Source organism: Crocodylus porosus, unplaced genomic scaffold (genome assembly GCF_001723895.1).
Source record: "Crocodylus porosus isolate Cpor-Errol unplaced genomic scaffold, CroPor_comp1, whole genome shotgun sequence".
Lineage (NCBI taxonomy): Eukaryota > Metazoa > Chordata > Crocodylia > Crocodylidae > Crocodylus > Crocodylus porosus.
Window position 1 is genome coordinate 60,507,529 of NW_017728909.1, and position 20,835 is coordinate 60,528,363.

At 41.0% G+C, this 20,835-nt stretch overlaps 1 protein-coding gene across 2 annotated transcripts; it reads right to left on the reverse strand.

The window, feature by feature from the left end:
• Nucleotides 1-3,167: 3,167 nt before the first annotated feature.
• ARRDC3 (arrestin domain containing 3) lies at nucleotides 3,168-18,104 on the reverse strand. Of its 2 annotated transcripts, XM_019532361.1 has the most exons (8): nucleotides 17,568-18,100; nucleotides 14,240-14,321; nucleotides 12,023-12,170; nucleotides 10,714-10,816; nucleotides 10,085-10,341; nucleotides 9,504-9,666; nucleotides 8,487-8,641; nucleotides 3,168-5,963 (listed from the first exon to the last, which is right to left on the reverse strand). In XM_019532361.1, the coding sequence occupies exons 1-8, from the start codon at nucleotides 17,845-17,847 to the stop codon at nucleotides 5,907-5,909; spliced, it is 1,245 nt and encodes a 414-aa protein (XP_019387906.1). In that variant the 5' UTR covers nucleotides 17,848-18,100; the 3' UTR covers nucleotides 3,168-5,906. The 2 variants fall into 2 exon arrangements, with proteins under 2 accessions (XP_019387906.1, XP_019387907.1); XM_019532362.1 differs by lacking the exon at nucleotides 3,168-5,963 and having other exon boundaries at nucleotides 8,592-8,678; nucleotides 17,568-18,104.
• Nucleotides 18,105-20,835: the final 2,731 nt, after the last annotated feature.

Consider the following 20,835-nt stretch of genomic DNA (forward strand, 5'->3'; position numbering starts at 1 on the left):
TCTCAGACACCTGCTGGGCTGAAGAAGAGAGGTGATATTTCACTCAGGCTATGGAGGCTTGTCATGATGGCTAATTAAATTAATCTGTGCTCTTTTCATGCCACTCTTTGAGAGCCTCCTTCCAGGGAGTTCTCACAAACTGAATTCTGCACTGTGTCAGAGGCAGCTTCTTCACACTGATCCCTCTTTTTGTAAAGGGAGTGAGTCAACATTGCTCTATCGCCAGAGGAGCGCAGACTTGTTACATTTCTCTTTTGCACTAGCTGTGGGCAGAGGATGTGTGGAGAAGTAACACCATGAAAGCTAGAACATGCTAATTTTTAGTGCATGTTTCCATGCTGTGCAATACATTTTCCTCTTTGCCTGATCATTTCATTCACTTTTTTTCTTTCTTCACTGCATCACTGCCTTTGTTCACTGTCTGTCTTCCAAGACTGAGGCAGCCTGTGTTGCAAGGTGCTCTAAAACAGCTTCTCAAAACAACAGTTTCTTTCTGTAACAGAATTGCTGGCACCACCCTGAATCTTCCTTATTATGAAATGGGTCAGGTGAAAGACGCATACATAGTTCTTGTTGCATCTGGCCTCCACATAGACGCTATCACTTTGTCCTGGTGTCTACTGGTTCAGGAGATATGAGAATTTAGCTCTAAAAATAGCAGGCTGTAGCTATGAAGAAGCATTTTAAAACTGCACGATTATTTTGATAACAAAGAGGTCACTTTTTTCCATTCTTAGGGTATCGTCTGGGTATCAGGCAAAAAAACAACACCACTTCCCCCGACATATCTGTTAAGGTCATCCAAGGTTACAGTCAAATGGCAAAATGTCGTGCTGTAAGTAGATTTGCTAGAAAAAAAGTCTGAACCGTTTTTTATTTAAAGCACTGCTCATTTAGTAAAAGGCACTGGCATCTGTTACAAGAAACCTTTTTCTGGTGAAAAGGTGCATTCTTTAGATTCTTCTGTAACTTGATTGTTGGTGTCAAGCTGAACTTTGGCTAGGCAATAGTCCCCCAGAGTAGCTGATGTCATATAAGGGTGTTCACTCCAGTGCCCTGTTCAAAATTCACAGAAAGGCTTTTATTTGTGTAGCCTGGGCGTAAACAGGTTTGTACTCCTTTCTCCAATTGAAGGAATTATTGGCAGGGGAGGGTGCTATGGAGGGACACAGCAGCCCGTGACCTACTTCGTCCCGTATAGAGTTAGGCCCAGTCAATTAATTACTTAACTATATACAAACTTATTATTACAACAAAAACATTAAAGGATAAGGACATAGACTATATATATGTACAGATTTACAAAACAATAAACCCTATTCCATATATATCTCTCACATCACACCCAATTATTATTTAAAAATACAAGTAAACAATAAAACAACCCAGAACAAAGGATATTGATCAGGAAACCTTTTAACTGTATAAATATACAAACTATTACTTTAACTTATTCACTTAAACTATAAGGCACAGTCTACAAATATAACAAGCAATTCTTACTACCTGGATGCCCTCCAGGGCAGGGACCCCCACCCCAAGGTACCACTACAGGAAAAGAGGTGAGGGGAAAGAAAAAGTCTTCCAAGCCCCACCATGACCCAGGAGCAGCCCACGTGGTGCCTCTTCACAATCCTGGGGGTCCCTCCCCTCTGGGAACCCTCTCTCCAGGGTAACTTACTACTTTACAGTCCCAGAAGGTTGCCTCCCATTTTTCAGGTCAAGGTGTTCCTTGCTGGGCTTTCCTGCCACCTGAGTTTGCTGCCACCGGCTTGGCTTAAGGCCACATACACCGCTGTGTGTAGTGGGCGCTTCGCCTTGTGCTATGGGTTGGAGGCCTGGGCAGCCTTGTGCAGCACTGGGGCTTGGTCTGTTCCTGGGCCCTCTGTGCAGAATCATCTGCACTGAGCTCTGCCCCATGCCAGCAGCTGTAGACCTAAGCCACCTCAAGCAGCTCCCAGGGTCTCTCACCCTCCATGCAGCGCCTCTTGCACTGAGCTGCTGGCCTCGTGTGGACGTTGGGGACCTGAGCTGCCCAATCGCACATGTACAGGAGGGCCTTTCTTAGCAGCAGTCCTGAATATAGCACAGAGGCAATGTAACACATGGATTGGGCTAGGGTAAGTGAAACCGAAAATGTCCAATTTCAGTAAAAAGCTAATGTGAGTATTTTGATACGGCATGAACTACTAATGGAAATTAAATGCACGTTTAACAGCAAAGGTAATCAATTATTAAAAAGACTTACAAAGTGTTGATAGATTCTCCATTATTAATTATTTTTAAAACCAAGATTGGGCATTTCCCCCCACCCCCCGTAAAGAAATACAAAAAAGAATATAGTCTGGGAATTTCTGCAACTTGTTTAGATTAGCAAAAGTCTCTTCTGGCCTTTTGGCCTATGAAACCTGTCTTTGGGTACAAAAATACCAGCATTGCCAAGGCTACAGAATTTCTGTATGCCCATCAACAAAAAGTGCATAGGAGTCGAGAGCCCCTGGCTTCCAGCCCAGTGAACTTTTCCTTAGGCCAAGCGACATTTTGAAACAGGAAGACTAAGATAATCCATTTTGTCAGAAGTTCAACTGCGCGTGGTATGTGGAAGCAAGATGCCATTGTAATAGATTCACTGATGGAATGTAGGAGGATTTCATTACTGAATCATGGATGGGAGATAGCAGTTTTCAGTATGAATGGATTTTCAAGAAACAGTAAACGGTACCTCTTTGACCCTAATGCTACTGTCTGCTAAGCTTCATGTCCTGGCTTCAAATTATGGCCACCCTAAAAGCTTAAAAAATGCTAGTAGACAACAGTGTTAGACAACATGGAGATCATCATGGATTTTTTTTTTTACATATAAACACAGTGTCCTGTAATGATGTATGTCTTGCAAATTAGACATGATTTCCTTCTAGGAAATTGTTTGGTTGTTTGGACTCTGGTTTCTCCACATAGACCCAGCCATTAGAAGTCTAAAACTTGGTGCTTCTGCTGTGTCAGATCCACAAATCGAGAACAGCTTCAGTGAAGTTAACGGATCAAACTGTGGCAAAATAAAATGTTCTTTAAGTTGCAGTCATGTCTCATGAATTGTGTTCTCTCTCTCTCTCCCCCCCAAGTAAAACCACTCAAGGAAACCAATTGTTTTTGAGTTTTTTTTCTAAAAAAAAGTTTATTTCCACAAGGAAGAGCAATAGGAAAAATTAAATGGTTTTCCACGTATTGTTTTTTTAAACAGAGTCTACAAGGACACAGTCAGCACCAAAACTAAAAAAAGAGAAAAAAAAAAAGAAAAAGAAAAAGGGAAAAAAAAGAAAAAAAAGAAAAAAAGTACAAACAGCCATAGAATATAATCTATAAAGCAAACATTTAATATTGCACTTCGTTTCTCTAAAGTTTTGGATTTTACTTATTTTTTCCTTAATTCAGGTCATGAGTCTATCTCAAATACTGGGCTACAACTGTGAACCCTCACACTTCATTATAATGTTGAGAATTGACCAATATTTATAAAAGGAAAAAAGTAATGCCTCTAAAGAACTGAATAAAGAAATATTTTAATGGAAACTTTTCTTTGATAAAGGTTTTAGATCTTTAAATCCCACCAGTTTTGTGTTGCAGTGCCAATTACTATAATATTGGTCAATCCTGCTTTATATATAAATTTTACCATTATACTGTGATAAGTATTAATGCTATGTGTATCAACAATTGTTCCCTAGTCCATTAAAACAAACAAACAAACAAACAAAGGAACAAAAAAAAAAATTAATAAAAATAAAACCACCAAATGCCCTTTTATGCCAAAAATCCCGTCAGCTCTTTTTCTGTAGGGGAGGGACATTCACAAAAATGGCCTAATAAGATAAGACATCACCCAATTTCCTTATTATCTAATATATTAGTTTGCTTACACAGAAGCCCAAACCCTTTAACTGAATCACTTAAAACGCGATTCTTATTTATACTGGGTTTTTTTCACCCTGTCAACATGAAGTGTCTTCCATGTTTTCATAAAGGCCACTTATGGAAAAGCCTATCTTGTCATTTCTGAAGCCTTAAAAATAAGAAAGCATTTTGTAAGAATAAGCACCAGGCCAGAGACAAAACTCCCCCATCCCCCACTTCCAGCTGCTTTATAATAGATGGTGTAAATGGTAGAAGGGACACGAATTCATAGAACAGTCAACATGAAAACTGCATACCCATTAAAAAATCTGGGCTGCTTTTTTCTGAAGAGGAAAGTTTGTATAGTGAGTAGCTTTCTGCAAACAAATGTACAAAATCCCTACTGCTTATGTGCTGGTTTTTGTGCTACAACATACACTGGTTCCCTGCCACCCTCAGGTACACTGAGTTTATTCATGTTATGCAGGGTAAAAGCAGTTTGCACATAGCATTTAAGTGTTGTGTGAATGCTTTGTTGTATGCAGAACACCGAAGAGGACATAATCAAAGCAAAATCTCTGCTATATAGTCTTTTAGTAGGACTGGTAACTGCAGTGTCCAGTTCAGTTAGTTTCATTATTCTGCTTATCTTTTCTTGTCCTTATAATTTTATAAACACAAAATGCACAGATTAAGCTTTCTTACTACAACCGTAACCACTTTTTTTTAAATATACTTTGTCTAGTATCTCTCTATGTATGTATAGAATTTCTGATGATTAAGTTACTACGTATAAAAATAAACTCACTTTCCCATCTCACCCCTATTTATGGGATGAGAATGGAAAACCTCTCTGAATTATGGCCAGAACTTTTTTTTTAATTTAAACTTGCTTAGGTCTTGGCTGGTGTATGCTGGTGCTGCCTTCATTTTGCTTCATTTTTAAGCTTCATAACTTGACTATCTCTTCATAAATCGTAGAAAAGATAAAAAGGGAATAAGGGTGGGTTTGTTACTTTTGTGTATGTCCCTATTCCAAATCCCCCTTAAAAAAACCCCAAAAAAAAAATTAAAAAAAAATTGAAAACAAAAAACCCCAGAAAACCCACAAACACAAAAACAAAAAGTAACAGTGCAACATAAAACAAATAGCATTCCAACAGTTTGGCAAGTGATGAGTTCACCTGAGATTAAGTGATTTTTTTTTTAGGCAGTCTGTAACAAAATGCTGCTTTGCGGTAATAGTAGAAAGGCAACAAATTCTTAAAAGAAATCAAGAAGGTATACAATCTTGACAAAGTCTCTTATTAGTTTCCTTCTGTTATCTTCTCCCCCCCTACACATCTGTTGCTTATCTACTACAGTAGGCTGCAAAACATACAGCAAGAAGGATTGGCTTGAAGGCATTTGATGTTTGTAAATAAATCCACAACAGGATCCAAGCTGAAGAGGTGATACATGATCAGCCTACTAGGACAATTCTGAGCATGTGCATATGCAGGTAAAGTCCAGGCTACATTAAATTAAAAAAAAATGTCAGTGCATTTGTTATCTTAAGTTTTTTCAAAGCTTTCTTTTGCTCCTTGTTGTGCGGACCACAAACAAGTTAGAAGGGGTAACAACAGTCCGGCATAAATGAGAAAGCTGTAGTGACACTGAACCGCACAACGTAAGCAATGAGCATGTGCAAATTTTCAAATCAAAGAGGAAGTCATCCCTCTCTTTTACAACATGGTGAGTGTTTTGACACATATGACCGTAGGCTAATAAGGCTGCTCCTAATATGTGCCAGTATTTAAGGGAAAAAAGCTCAGGTCTTCAAGCATAAGGAGCAGGCCTATGGTGTTGCTGTAGGCTTCAAAAGCATGATCACAGGTTTTCATTTATTCACCGTTTTACAGGCAAGAGCAATATCACTTCCTTTGAAAGTGTAATCTCCACTATGACGCCTTGATCTTCAACACGGCAGAGATATGATTTAAAACCGAAGTCAAGTCAGCTTGCAATGGTTTCCTTCAGCGAGAGGGACAGGATGGTCTGTCATCTGTGGGCTGATCTGGGTTTGGATCAATCTAAGTGAAAATAAAAAAAAGAAAGAAAGGAAAATTAAAACAAACAAACCTCAGAAATCCAAATTCTTAAAGTTAAGTATCTTGCGATAGTGAGCAGCAATAGGTATTTGTTTCTGATCCCAAACTCATTGAAGTCAATGAATAGACTCCAGTTGACTATAATGGGCTCTGGTAATAAAAGGTCTATATTAGATTTTACCTAATTAACCTCTGAGTTTTGTATGTTTTAAATACAATGAAAGGTTATTGCTGAGACTTGACTGCTTAGATGTAAAGACTTAAATACTGATGTGTGAAGTGTGATTTTTCTGGATAAGCAAATTTTATTACAAACACAATTTTCTGTTTGAAATATGTTGGATTGGTTTCTTAAATGTGAAACAAAACGCTTCTCGGTAATACCTGTTAAGAATAGGGGGGGGGAAAAAAAAAAATCACTTTATTTTGTCACTATTTTTTGTTACAGCCTTTTACTTAGTGTGAGAATGAACTGAGTGTGAGAATGAACTGAATTTCCTCTGAGGTGTTTTAAACTCGCATTGTCTTGCCCTACCATTTTAAAACTGTTCATATTGCAAAATATGAAAAAGGAATGCACTTATTGGAAACCAAGTGCCTGGGACATCTGGCTATCTATTTTAGGAATATTAGTGTTGCCCATCAATGTACTATTTTGTGAATTCAATGGGGTTAGATGCCCACTGAGTTTCTAAACGTGCCTATGTATGAATCCTTAGGTACCTAAATACCTTTAAAAGACTGGCCTTGAGTACATGCCATTTAAAAAAAAAAAAAAGAACTAACTCTCCAACAATTAAGTCCCTTAGGGGACTTCTTAAGAGTCTTTAGCATTACTAATGAAAAAAAAAAAAAAAATCAGCTTGTTAAGTTAGTATTCCAGAAGACAAAAATATTACTATCCTACAATCTGTATTTGCCTAATATTGCTCTTTAAAAAAAAAAAAAAAAAAGTGGCATTAATTAGCTTTTTTGTTCTGCACAAATTGTTTTAATTCTTGCAGATTTTAAGTATGTGCCATAAAAGGCACCTAAAGACTGTCTTTAACAGGGCCATCCAATGGTGCTTTATCAAACTAAATATCCATCTTAGAAAGAATAATGAATTTAAGACTGATTTTTAACTTAGAAATTGATTCAAACAGGTCACCTCTCAGCCAGAAGCTGATTCTAATAAAAGTCCATTGTGATTCATGAAAGCTTTACATCTAAAGGGTTTCAGAGCATAAAAAGAGAGGGCCACAGAATCAGGCAGGGAATATTCTAAGCTAGTGGAAGGAATGAGAACAAGAGGCAGGGGAAAAAGGGGGAGGGCGCAGAGTGAAAGGCAAAAGAGATGCATCATTTTAGACCTAAACTATGTTAAGTGCTTTACAGATTTAAAAAGCAAACAAACCCCCCAGAACAACCCCCTCCTCACAATGAAGTATTTCTTTGGTTTAGAAGAGAATTGACACTGGCATGAGTTACAGGCCTAGTAATGTAGTTGAATTGGCCTAGAGATAGACTGAACAAAGGAAGGTCACACTCTTCCGGAAGCAAATAAATGAGAACCTGGCTAACAGAAACAAGAAACAGGTAACAGCCAGCAGCTACATCTCTTTCCTGTTACACTGGCCTCCCACTATCAACTATATATAAGGATAACATTCTGGAAACAATATCCCAAGAGTTAAGGGCTGCCAAAAGTAGCATAATTCTAGCTCATATGCATATCATGCTAGAGATGTGAATTACAAGAAACAAATATAAGAAAAAAATCTCTGGATATGGCACCTTTCAAATTTAGGGATACAAAATTTCAAATGTAAGGGTGACTTGCAAATCGGAAACTGATCTAAACATGTCACCTATCAGCTGGACATTGATTCTAGAAAAGTGGATCGTGAAAAGAGAGATTAGTTTATATCCTGAAATAAAATTGAAGACTTTTACTGTGATACATATACAGTTATCATTTTACCATAGTATGGGCTTAACAGGGGGTGGGGGAGATAGGAGGGGAAACAGTTCATTCACTCCAATGGGAAAGAGATGAAGGATTGGAGAGAATCTATTTTACTCCTATCCAGGTTACTGTAAGAGGTGTACTGAGCAGATAGGAAATCAGGCACTAAAACAGAAGTGACCTACTATGGGAGGGGGTTGATAATTTTCAAAAAAGTGGTTGCCTTAAGTTGGTCATAAATTTAAAAGTAGATGCCGAAACAAGGAGATACCACCTTTACTGAAGGAGTATTGAGCACAAACGGCTCCTACTTTCTCGCCCAGATTCTCAGCTACTTTGCATAAGTCTTCTACAGCAATGATACTGACATGAATGAAATTCCTGAAAAGCTATTTTGGTGTATGTCTTGTTCCACAGTCTTTGCTTGTAGAGGTTAATATAATTATAAAAGGGTGGAACACAGTTCTCATTTCCAGCTTATTAAGAGTTCCTCCACAAGAAAGCAGAATACACACACCTAAGAGCCACAGTAATTAATGGCATACTCGTATACTTACCTCTGAATAAAGAGGTGGAGGCAGAAAACGAAATTCTTGGATGTAGGCGAATAATGGTCCTTGAAGTGCCCTCTCAAAATCGTCACAGGCAGCTATGGGTGCAAGGCTGGACTGTCTTTGCTCCTCTGTGACCACTTCTGCATAGCTAGGAGGTGCTAGAGGGAAAAGGTACACGCAGTTCGAACTACAGTTCTTATGCATGTCAAAATACATAATATGACAAATATTAAAACTTTAATCATTAAAAAAGTTAAAGTGCTCAGTGACAAGAATTATAGCTACGTTTTTGTATACAAGACTATGCTATCTAAATAAATTCAAATTTATGTTGTTAAGATGACTGACAATCATCATAGACTTTTAGCTTGATTATCCTAAAATCTGGGTATGGGACAGCACTCTTTTCTTGCCTAGGTAGAAAAGTGTGAGACGACCCCACTTTCTTTTGGAGGTCTCTCTTTCTGCCTAAGGTTCGTGCACATGGATGTTTTGACAACTGAGTAAAACCAAATTACAGGAAGGGGAAACATATATAATTCTACCAGTGAGCAATGCAGAGATTCCCTGCACAAAGTTAATACAGCCCAACCTATGCTGTCTTTCCACTAGGTTCCCAGCTTCCAGTGGGCCAGATGAAGACCTGACAGCACTGCTGCAATGGACTGGGGTGCTTCCAAGCCAGGGAAGTAACTGGGGACCAGTAATTGGAGATACTGAAATTCCACGCTGAAATCCCCTAGCATCCTGTGCCATCTGCACCGATTCTCATGGTTAAGATGTTGGAGCAGGTGGGCTCCACTGTTCTTTCTACAGCATAAAAAAAGGGAACCACAGACCCACCACAATATAACTGGGTGGTGCAGAAATTGCACGGAAAGAGACCCATATGGAAATGACCTCCCGCCATGTGGGTTTTACTGAGAAAGGGTTTCTTAATAAAGTGGTGATGAGGTAAATCAGACATACAAGCCCAAAATACTATTAAAGCAGATGAGATTAATATTAAAATCAATTTACCTTCAGGTCTTTCAGGCAGTGTAAGACCAAGCCAATTCATATTCATGCTACATTGGCTGCTTACACTTGATGTTCTGCTGCCAAACGGATGTAGAGGAATAGTACCAATGACAAGTGGTAAATTAAGGAATAAGTCCATTGCTCCAGGGATATCAACGTATACCTAAAAAGTAAGTGACAAAAAAAGCCTGTGAATAGAAGCTGGTTTGAATCAGTCCCTAGTGGGTTAATTCTGCCCTCAGTTCCAGGTGAGAGTTATACTTGCTTCTAATACACTATTTTAAAGGGTTGTGCCAAAAAGAAGTGCTGAACCCTACCAAGTTAAATAGAAGTTGAGAGTTCTTCACATTAGGTGAAAAATATTTTGAAAATTGCCATGGCTGTAAATCATCTGCCATTTGTCACAGAATCAGAGGGTTGGAAACCTCCTGGACAAATGCAGCACTTGCTATTCCTAAACCTATTCTCCTTTATGCATTTCAACAATGATGCATTGATTTTTTTAAACAAAATTAGCATGGGATCATGCCTCCAAAGTAGTTATGCATATGCTTAAGAAAGAATATGAACAGGACACGTACCATTAATGAATATTCCACACGGATTATACTGCAATCAAGGATTGAGGGAGAAACGGGTGGAATTTTCAACAGTTTGCCATTCCAGGTTTCTGTTTTCCCAGATGACAGGGATTCCCCACGCAGGTTGGCAACAAGCTGCTTCACTTCCTTCATTTTCCCTTTGGCATAGAATGCCTGTGTTTGGTAAATGGCTGCCTTTGGCACAACCATACGGGAAGAGCAGTTCTCAATCTCAGCAAAAATCTGAATTGATTCACCTGGAATGAAACAGAATTTCATTCAGTTCACATCTGCTTACATGGAAACACATATATTTTTAAATATGTTTACATGGTTACAATGGGCCAGCTCCTGCCAATACTAAATTTATTGGCAAAAATATTCATTGATAGCAATAAGCAGAATGAAGTTCAGTATGAGCTGATGTGACAAGTGTGCAAGGCTAGTAAAGGAAAATGTACTTTTCCAATTTGAAGTTACAGCTATGATGCATCTGGTTCAACAGCACACTCAGAAGACCACAATATGCAAATAAAAAAAACTACCTTGATACTTATTTATGTAAGGCCATGAATTAAAAAGGGTAATTTTAAGAGAGAGTGAAGAAAGAAGTTATTCTTGCTACATACCTGGGGTGTAGCCCTTCCTTTCAATTTTGGCACTTAAGGATATTGGGCCTGAGGTACAAAACCAACAACAAAGAGTCTTCTCTTTTGTGCCTGCTTGGGGTGACTGCAAAAAAACCAAACATTAAACCCAGAATTAATTGTGCATATTAATGAGGCTCTAATTAATGCAGAGAAATAGTATTAAGATACTAAATGGCAAAACCCTACTGGTTTTACTCAAAAGAATAGTTATGTTGACTTCCCTAACACTGTGCAAGTAAACAAAGAATGTTTTGTCCTAAATCCAGTCTAGCACTGGTATTAGTTACCTTACCAGAGCTACCTCAATTAGTCTCATCCTCACTGAAGAATTCATTGAAAAAAAACAAAGACAAAGACAATCAGAAAAATTTTGCTTTAGGAAAAAAACAGCTTTTTGGCCCACATATCTTCAACAGTGTCAATAGTTTTTCATAAAATTGTAACTAAATGCATCTTTCTACATTTCCCTTAATTGTATTTCATGTAAAACAAAGTCCCACTGCTGCAATCCTGAATATTAACTATTTGCTGTTCTCAGAATAAACCTGCTCCTATTTCCACCTAAATCAATTAAGTTTGCATTGTTTTATGTGAGATCATGATTAATGGTCTATTCAAGTTCCACATACATCTTTCCTTTGATTTAATAGAGATTATAGGTGAGGCCATAGATCCTCTGATAAAATCTGATTTTTCACCCATATATAAATCTCCCACTCCCTTATTTCAATGACTTTTAAATTTTGCATGCATTGCTCATTGAGAAGAAAGAAAAAGGGTTTTAAGCCAAACTGAAATGAGAACCTCCTTGAAAATATCTTGTCCAATATCAAAAAGATTTAGTATAAAAAAAAAGTGTTAGTTTCTCTCCACTGGTAGGGAACTATATTAAATTTATCAATTATGCACTACAGCACAGTTTACTGTACATTTTTAAGTTTAACAGGCTGTTATTAATTAGAAGATTTGTAAGAATAATAGTGCTCTTTTAGCAGCTAAATTATTCTGTATTAAATTGATAAAGAATAGTGAATAGAACCTCTCCTGAATGAGATTTTTTTTGTAATTTGCCACCGATTCAGTTTACAGATAAATATAAAATATAGATAATTTCAACTCCAACCACTCTGTAACTTTTCAATATGGCAGCTTGCTATGAGTTGCTAAAATGGGTTAGTCACCTGCACTTTAACTAGCGGATAGTATTAAAATTAGATTTTGTAATGGTTTCAGTGACTATAGATATGCCAAATACAAAAACAATATATACACAGCTCTCAATTCTTACCAATAATGAAGGAGTGTTGATATCTATATGTTCAAAGACTGTAAATTCCTTCTTTAATTTCACTGGTAGAAGCCAAGGTCTGTGCAATTCGGCTTTCACCCAATAGCGCACACTGCCATGTCTGCCTTCAAATGAGGTAGCAAGTGGTCTGTGCAGGACAAAGGTCAAAATTGAGTAAGCCTTTTTCTCTCTCTAACAGTGATACAATTTATCAAGCTGCACTGTACCATTTATTTATCTAATTAAGTACAACTTACTTAGAAAGTTTCCACATTTCAAAAAGATCAGTTTTGAAAGAAAAATAATTAACCATGAAATCTCTCAACAGTTATGATGTAGGAATGTGATGTATCATTGTCTTTGGTAGTATATTTTGTGAGTTAACTTCTGTGTAAAGTACACTTGTACCTGCCCTTCAGTAGTATCTGGCTTTGCCTTAGTTAAAATGTATGACCTGTTGTTCTTGTAGCTCACCTTAACTAATTTAAGACACTCCAAATAGTTACCTAATCCCTTTGTGTTCGCTCCCAAACCCCCTGTAGTTTGACAAGGCCACCTTAAACTGTCCTTCAGAAAACCAAAATCCAGCAGTCTATACTCTGAATTTCACTGAAGACAATGGGAGTTAGTTCTATCTGCGGGAAAAACAACCCTGAGGGGTTGACCCTATGTTTTTCTAACATTTTAAAAATATCTAAATCTCAAATCTGCAGCATTTTGGGTACCTTGAATTTTAATACTATGGTTTTGACACACAGACTATGACAATTAAACTCAGTCTCACACGCGCTTGTTTTTTCTCTTGACGAACAAACTGAATAAACTTATTTACACATTGTTCTGGTCAGTACTAGCCATCTGAAAGTGTGTCGTTCCTAAAGCTTTGTGCTGTCAGCCCTCTTTCACAAGATCTGCTTCATCTGCAGCAAATTTAATCAGTTAATTTTACGGTCACCCTTTTAGGTCTGTACTATATTCTACTGCTCATCTTCCATACCAAACTCTTGATCTCTTTCAAATAGTGTCTTTAGTTTTAATATCCAAACTCAGACTTGTTTCACCATTGTCATCCTTGCTTCTTGAATGGTAATTGATGGGTTCATCAGAAGCCAGTTTCACATTCTAGAATTCCTATATGGGTCCTTTTTGACATGTTTTAGCTGTATCTATTGCAAACAACTGTACTATTCATATTATTCCTTTTGAGACCAACGTTAGGAAGGGCTAAATACTTGCAACTCCTATAAAAGCCAGACACCCTGCACCTCAAATAATACGAAATTTTACCAGCCCCACATTGTGTGGAGTTAGGATATCTTAACTCTCATGAAATCCCTCCAAGTTTTCTACCTCAATGTAGGCTTTGCCTTTACCCCAGATCTTTTCCTCTCCTTCTCCCTTCTAACCACTTTGTCCCTCACTTAGTCACTCAGATATTTTGTTGAAGCCCACAAGAGTGAAATCTCATCACACAATTTCCCAATCACTTTACGTATACTTATGGACATTTGAGATGTTTTCTAAGAATGGACATCCCATGCATGTCTGTATTTATCACCCAAATAGTTCTGTTAGCATTCTTGCTTTTTGTTTTAATCCCCAAAATAATCTTGTTTCCTTGCTATGCATCTGTCTGCTTATTTCCCTCTTGGTTTCTATACAGCCACCATCTTGCAATCTGCATACAGATTTGCTTCCATTTACTAGTTTAACTCTCAGAACCATTTATTTACATGAGTCCAGATACAGTTCATTTTCTCACATCCATTCCAAACTGAGCCCAAGCAGATTATTACTGAATCCTTTTTTGCAAAGTCTGCTTATCTACATGACTGAGGGAATTTTGATGCAGCGAGAAGTGATCCCAGCAACTCTCCAGGGACCAGGATTGATCAATCAATCAATTTTCTCCTCCTTGTAGTAAGTAGAGCATCATATGGGATAGCCAACTTATTCATGTCATTTGCAACAGGTCAAAAAGGGAATGATTGATTTAAGAGTAACAGTTAGCTTTCAATTTTTTTTCCACCCACATTAAAAAAAAATATATAAAATAAAAAAGGGCATGTTAAGATTCAGTCCAGGTTGCTTCTTTTAGTGCAACCTCTCCTGTCCCTGAAAAAGGGTCCCCCGTCCACTAAAATCTTTCACATGGTTTAATAAACATGCGCTTTAACATGGTATTTACACAACATGGGTATTGCATGTAGTACTTACGTCTGTGGAAGCTCAAAGCTGAATGCATATTCATGCCTTCCTGAATGAATAGTGTGGAGGCCTTCTTCGGAATTGTCATCATCTAGGGGGGAAAAACCCAATATGCTATTCCACCTGAAAACATTTTACACATAATATATTACATAGGTTTCTTTCTTGTACTGAAAGGAAATGATATGCTTGTTATTAAATGTAAACTGTGTAGACATATCTAATTCACTTAACTCACTTTTGGGTATATGACAACTGAATTGCTATGGGCAGGCAACATGGTTGGATGGAGTTAACATACAGAGGCCAGTTGCTTTTAATTCGATTAGTACTTTGAATACGTGGCTTACAACTCCATGCTTTATTCTAGAATCAACCTGATGACAATGCTTTTCCAGTATAATGCCTAGGGAAGTCCTAACTGAAATGGTTTCACATCGTTCAGAAAGTAACCTCATGTTATACTGCACGTCCAGCCTGCTGGACAAGATTCAGTTGCACAATCCTCCTTCCTTTTCTCCCCTATCCAGCCACCACACTGAGGTCTGAAACCCTTGAAGAGACCATCTGCAAAACCCGATCTCGAAAGTACCAGAGAGAGAAACTAAGGGGTGCAGGAGGTGGCCGGCTCCGGGAATGAGTGTCACACAGAACCGGTTTCTTAAAAGCATTGCAGTTAAATGGCTCCGTCCTGCCCAGCCGCCGCCTCGGAAGTTTCCCGGTGCCCTTAAACAAGTTGCCCTTCTTTGTTCCCTCCCAACCCCGCCTGGGCACAGGGGGGCTGAAACGACCCGGGCGGCTTGCGACCCTGGTGTTGGGGAGGACTCCGAGTTGGGTCAAACAGAGATGCTGGAGGTGGCAAAATAACTGGAGGCAGGGAAAGAACTGGGCACCTCCCCGCGGCCTGAAGCACCTCAGGGGAGGCCAAAAAGAAAAAAAAGGGGGGGGGGGTAATATTTCAGTGGGGTTTGATGCAGGGTTTGCTTCTCCCCCTCCCTGGAGAAGGGACAAAGCTGCGAACCCCCGTCAGGGGCCTGAAGTGGCGGGGGAGATGGGGCTAGGCAGGTGAGTGGACCCCAGGGCAGGCCGCGGACCCTTCTCTTCTCCTCGCCCTAAAACTCCGTGCCTCTCTCTCCCCCACCCCCCGGGCCGGCCGGCCGGCCGCTTTCTGCCAGCTCAGCAGTCCCCGGGAGCCGGGCGGCGGCGGCGCTGTGGTAAACAAGTGCTGAGCTGTCAATCACAGACTAGACTGGAGCAGGAGAGGACCGGCCTAAACCGGCGCGAGCAGAGCCCCAGCCAGCCGGCGCGCCCGGCGCTCGCAGGCGCACGGCACAGCACACGCGAGCGCAGGCGCGCAGCCTACCCTAGCGGGCGGGGCGGGACTCGCCGCCTCCCCCCGGCTTCTCTCGGGGCTTCCGGGCTGCAGCCCCTCAGCCCCACAGCACACGGGCCCGATCCTGCCCCGGCCGCAGCCCAAGGCGGAGAGGATCAGGCCCGCGGTGCAGGGGGGGTCGATCCCCAACCCCCACCCCCATCCTGCAGCGGCGCACGCCGGACTCCAGGAACCGGGACCTGCCCCGCCCTCGCCTCGCCCCGCGCCAATCAGCGGCGGGCATCGCCTTAGCAACAGGCTAACAAACGGCGCCGAGCCAATGGCGGCGCAGCGGGGCGGGGCTGGGGGCACCAAGCTGGTGTGAGCGGCGTGGGCAGAATAGTGGGCGCCCGGGCTGCCCGGCGGCCGCATCGGCCGCGCAGCGCCCAGCTGCTACCGCCGAGTCGCGCACCCACCGCCCGCCCGCCGGCCTCTTTGTTCGCTCCCTGTCCCGGGGGGCGCCCCGAGTCGCCCCCTGCAGTCATCCCCTGGGCTGTGGAGGGAGAGACACAGGCCCCTTCCCACCCGGCATCCGCAGAGGGGATGGGTAGAGGGCACGAACTCTGCCTGGGAAGGGACCCCATCATTTTACCTCGGGCCTCGCAACCCGCTCATTTTGTGAACATTAAAATAGTAATACTAATAAAATCCTTCCATTTATTCTAAAAGCCTTTGCCAGCGCAAACCCCCAAGTTTCCCCTGAATGAGATGGCTTTGTAAGGTGGGGGGGAGAAAGAGGGGACCCCCCCCCCCCTCAGCTCCCGCACTGGTCTCTGCGGCACTTATTTATATATATGCAGAATAAGTGAAAGGCAACAAGGGGGAGAGAAAAAAGAAAATTACATAACCAGTTTTAACATTATTTTCTTGTGCTAGGAATTAAGTCATCGCCACCACCTGACGCGTGTAACCAATCTGCGGAGAGGAGAGCTCGCACCCCCTCCCTCTCCCCAGGACTGGTCCCAAACAGGATTGAACCGCTTCTAACAAAGGGTGGAAACTTCAGAAAAACAAGCCAAGAGTCCCCTATACTTCTACCGTGTCACCATTCAAACAATAGATTAGCCATCTGAAGACCCGCTGCCCCCTCGCCAAGGCTTGATTCCCTTTCTCCCCCCCCTCATTATTTGATAGGAATCTATTTTGCACTGTACGTGGCTGGCACAGCAGGTTTCAATGAATGCAGCTTCCCTGAACTCCCCAACTTAGGCATGATGCTCCAGTTGGACACTTCAGGGGCTCAAAGGAGGCTTGCAGGCAGATCTTTATACCTGCCTCACTGACAGATGTGGCGTATAAAAGACATTCAGGTGATTTATTAACTTACTGGGGGGGAGGGGGGGAGAAGAAGCCACACGTGGAGTGCTGAGAGTATATGTCAAAATAAGCCACAGGGAATCCTTTATCCGCCAACAATTACCCATCCTTCGAAAGGCCTTGCATAATCGATTTGAAAAATAGGAGTTATATCCATAAACGTCCAAAAGCCTGATTCTGTCTTGCATCTCAGCATTTGATGAGAAGTTACAAAAAAGTCACTTACAAGCATTAACTAGCCGGCTTGGCCCCCCGGTTCTCAGTGCAATAGGGAACACAACCCTGCTCATGTCTAGCTATAGCACTATTTTTTTCCTGACACACTTAAAATAATCATAAACTGGAAGTGCCTCTGCAAGAAGCTCTGTTCAAGGCAGGTAGTTGGAGAAAGTCCTGTTTTGCAGGCACTTTGCAGATGCAGTCTGACCCACCATCAATGCCCATATCATCAAAACCTACAGCCCATAAGAGATGTAGTACATTTTCACATCCGTGAATGTTGTGGTTTTTAATGGATATAATAACCAGTCCCCCTCCAAAGACTGTTCAAGCCAAGAGGATGCGAAGATGGGCATGCCTGCTTGCATCCAAAAATGACTGTGTAGGATTCTGACTCCTGAATTAAAATGAAAAAAAACAACAACTTACCTCTCTCGTGCCCAATTAAGATGTCCTTATGGTTGAAATATTCTACTTCTTCAGTGTAATTCTGCGTATAGGCAGTGTTGGATCCAGCATTTCTAGATTCAGTCCAGCGCACTTTTGCATGTCCTCTTGCATGAATTTTAAGAGATTTCACTCGAATTTCCCCAGTAACTTCTAAACTGACCCTTCCTGAGACTGTGTCCCCGCTAGAATAGACGGGGACGTTGCTGTCATTGAGACAGTCAAAGCTTATTGTCAAACTCTTCACCTTCCCCAGCACCATTTTTTTTTTTTATAACAAAGTCTATAAAAATATACTGTAAGAAAAAAACCCCCAAATCGAAGTCAAGATCTCATATAAAATGGGATCTTCACTTGACACTGATCAAAGCCTCTGCCGTGCAAAAAAGCTTGCAGGCAGGACCAGTGTCTGCTCTACAAACGCTTCATTGGGCTTGCTGGAAGTCACAGCACTAGCTGCTGTTCAGCTGCTACCCAGCTCTGTGGTCTCTGTACAAAGACAGGGAGGCTGCAGACTGCCAGCTCACTTTAAGACCAGCTTTGTGAAAAACAACCCCACTGCGCATGTGCGGGCGGCTGCTGCTTCCCTTCTGTCTCACTGCTACAGGAGGTGTAACGCAGAAGGCGACCGTGCTGTGGAAGAGGACCTGGGTCCGCGCTCCATTGTGTGTCTCTTGCATTGATCGCCCCCCTAAACTCTTTAAAACGTGCCCTTCCAGGCCAGCACCCAAAAGCTTCTAATAGCAGGCATGCAACATTATAAGTGCAGCAGAAGGAGAGTGGTCTAATGCCAGAGCCCTTACAGCTGATTAAGGACACAGCCTCGAGCCCAAAGCATTTGCTTCTGAATGCTGCTGGAAGAGGCTTGAAGAGTTGGGAGAGAAATCGGGCACACGAACTGAGGAATCTGCCCTTTATTCGGGAGAAGAGATTTTGGATGGTTCATCTGCATCAAGCACAATCTGGTGCATTCCAAAAGGCAAAATATTTGCTCTTCAGAAGTATCTTAATGAGCCAGAAATAGAAGTCGATCTTGGCAGGACTAGTTTATCCCCAGCCAGAGGGTGGGATGAACTTCACCAAAGGCAGGGAAAACCCTCTTTTGTTCTGTTCAAACCGGTTCTGGAGACCGGGAGAACCCACATATTTCAGTTATGTCTGCTGAAGGTTTGTGTCAGCTGTTCCTGCCAGCCTCTGAATTCACCAGGAGAAAGAGTTTGTAAAAGGAGAAGAGCACCCAGCTTCCCATTTATATTTCATTAGCTCAGTTACGGACCTCTCCTACCATTTTTATTCAGATAGTTAGCATTTTTGTTTTCTCGGCTACCTGTGTTAAAACAGGCAAGCAAGTAAAACCTCCCCAAAACAACTGGAATGAATTTATATCTCACAGATATTTTTCTCCTTTGTTTCTGATTCCATAAGATTTAGTGCAATTTAGAGGTAGATAGCAGTACTTAAAAGTATTCTTCTATTTGAAATCAAGCAAATCCTTTCAAAATAGCTGCATAAATTCAAAAGAGATCTGCTAAATGGATTCTGAGAGAAGAAACAACCAGACACTGGAGCATATTAGGCACATAGTCTTTCTAAACGCTCTGTGCAAAACACCTTCACCGCCAAAGAGTTGTTCTTTACGGTGATATTTCAAATGGATCTGTTACACAGTTCATCGACATGCTCATTGGTACACGGTAATTGCTTGACTATACTCTCCAGATTAAACAGTTTATGGCTATATTTCTCCTTCCATGTTTATTACATTCCATGTTCAGTAAAATAATTATTGCAATAGCTATATAATTTAAATGGTTCATGTTAGAAAGGCTAATACGGGTTGATAGGTATATTGGCTCTGCTCAGAGAGGTCTGTTTCTAAAACAAAGTTTAGAAAAGCAGACTCACTTGGTAGCTTTATGACTGTTTTCTCAGGTCATTCATGTTTTGTCTGAGTCGACACCTTGTGGAAGTTCTCATACATTTTTGTCTGGGCCATCTTCTGTTCTTGCCTTCCGATCTGTTGTTACTTTTTTATGTTTTTGCACCACCCTGTGGTAAATATGAGGAACATACTCTGCAAAAGAGAAACTATCTCATCCCTTTTTTGATGTTTAGTGTGTTTGCTCTCACCCCACCTACCACCTACACAAGCAGCAAATCCCTTCAGTGGGCATATCTTCCCTCTCCCATGTGGAAAGGAGGAGAAGGAAGAGTGACACTGTTTACAGGGCATTTTGATCCAGAGTCTCATTTGTGGGTCTGGCATGTATGTTAGGACAGTTGTTGAAGTCCAGCTGGGCCAAGCAAATATTATCCCGCTTGGATGCTTCATTCTAGACAGATCTGACATAAAACTTAATATAGTTTAGCCCCTTTTCTGCTACTGTTCTGGAAGCAGCAATTAACACTACTGCTGCCCCGCCCCAAATTTCCAGACCTGTGGGGAGCCCAGTAGGCTGGATGACATGGCCCTGTGGGCTGGATTTGGCTCATAGCTTGGAAGCTAAGCACCACTGTTCTAGGTGGTCCTACCATTTGCCCAGTCATGTCTGCACCTCTCCTGCAGAATATCCCACTCAAACTTTCTGCTCTGCCATTCCCACTACCTGCCTGCTCATACCCACACTTGCTTCCGTCCAGCCAGTCTCTCATCTCATACAAATATGTTGCATTTTATACATGCAACATATCGTTTAGATTTTTAGTGTTAAACAGATGACTGCATGCTGTCATTTTGGTCTTTGATTCATTTTATTATGTGTAGGAAATAAAGTTCAGACTAGGAGCTTTGCTTGGGACATTTTGTGGGTGTGTAGGTATATGTACACTTCTTATTATTTTTATGGGTTTTTTTAATAAGTCATTCATAGTTTTTGTTGGCATAAATTATAATTGTTTCTTGCCTTTGTGATATGCTATTTCATTTCTGAACTTATCATTTGAATGCTCTGTGCCATCTTGTGGTTAATGTGAAGAACTGCCTCTCCTGCCAGCCTTTTCCTCTCTCGCACCTGTTTTTTTAAACCTGCAGTCTATTAATTACACTCTTTTGCCCTTTCCAAACACAGCTTTACAAATCTTTCATCATTGAGCACCTAGAACTGGTTAAAATTCTCTTCTGTGTGATTTCAATGTGAGACCTCTGGACAACCACCTTTCCTTTCCTGACCTTCATCACATATATCTTTGCTTTTAATTTTTCAACACCTGGTTATTAGATGTTACATCATTACTGTTCATAGTGAATAAC

What these genes read in the sequence shown, in the direction of transcription:
- ARRDC3 (XM_019532361.1), bottom strand. Translation starts at nt 17,847, where the DNA reads ATGGTGCTGGGGAAGGTGAAGAGTTTGACAATAAGCTTTGACTGTCTC. An exon ending in CTTAATTGGGCACGAGAGAG is followed by an intron (nt 14,322 to 17,567) that starts GTAAGTTGTTGT and finishes TTTCCCCCCTAG; the next exon opens with ATGATGACAATTCCGAAGAA. An exon ending in GTGTGGAATATTCATTAATG is followed by an intron (nt 9,667 to 10,084) that starts GTACGTGTCCTG and finishes CTTACTTTTTAG; the next exon opens with GTATACGTTGATATCCCTGG.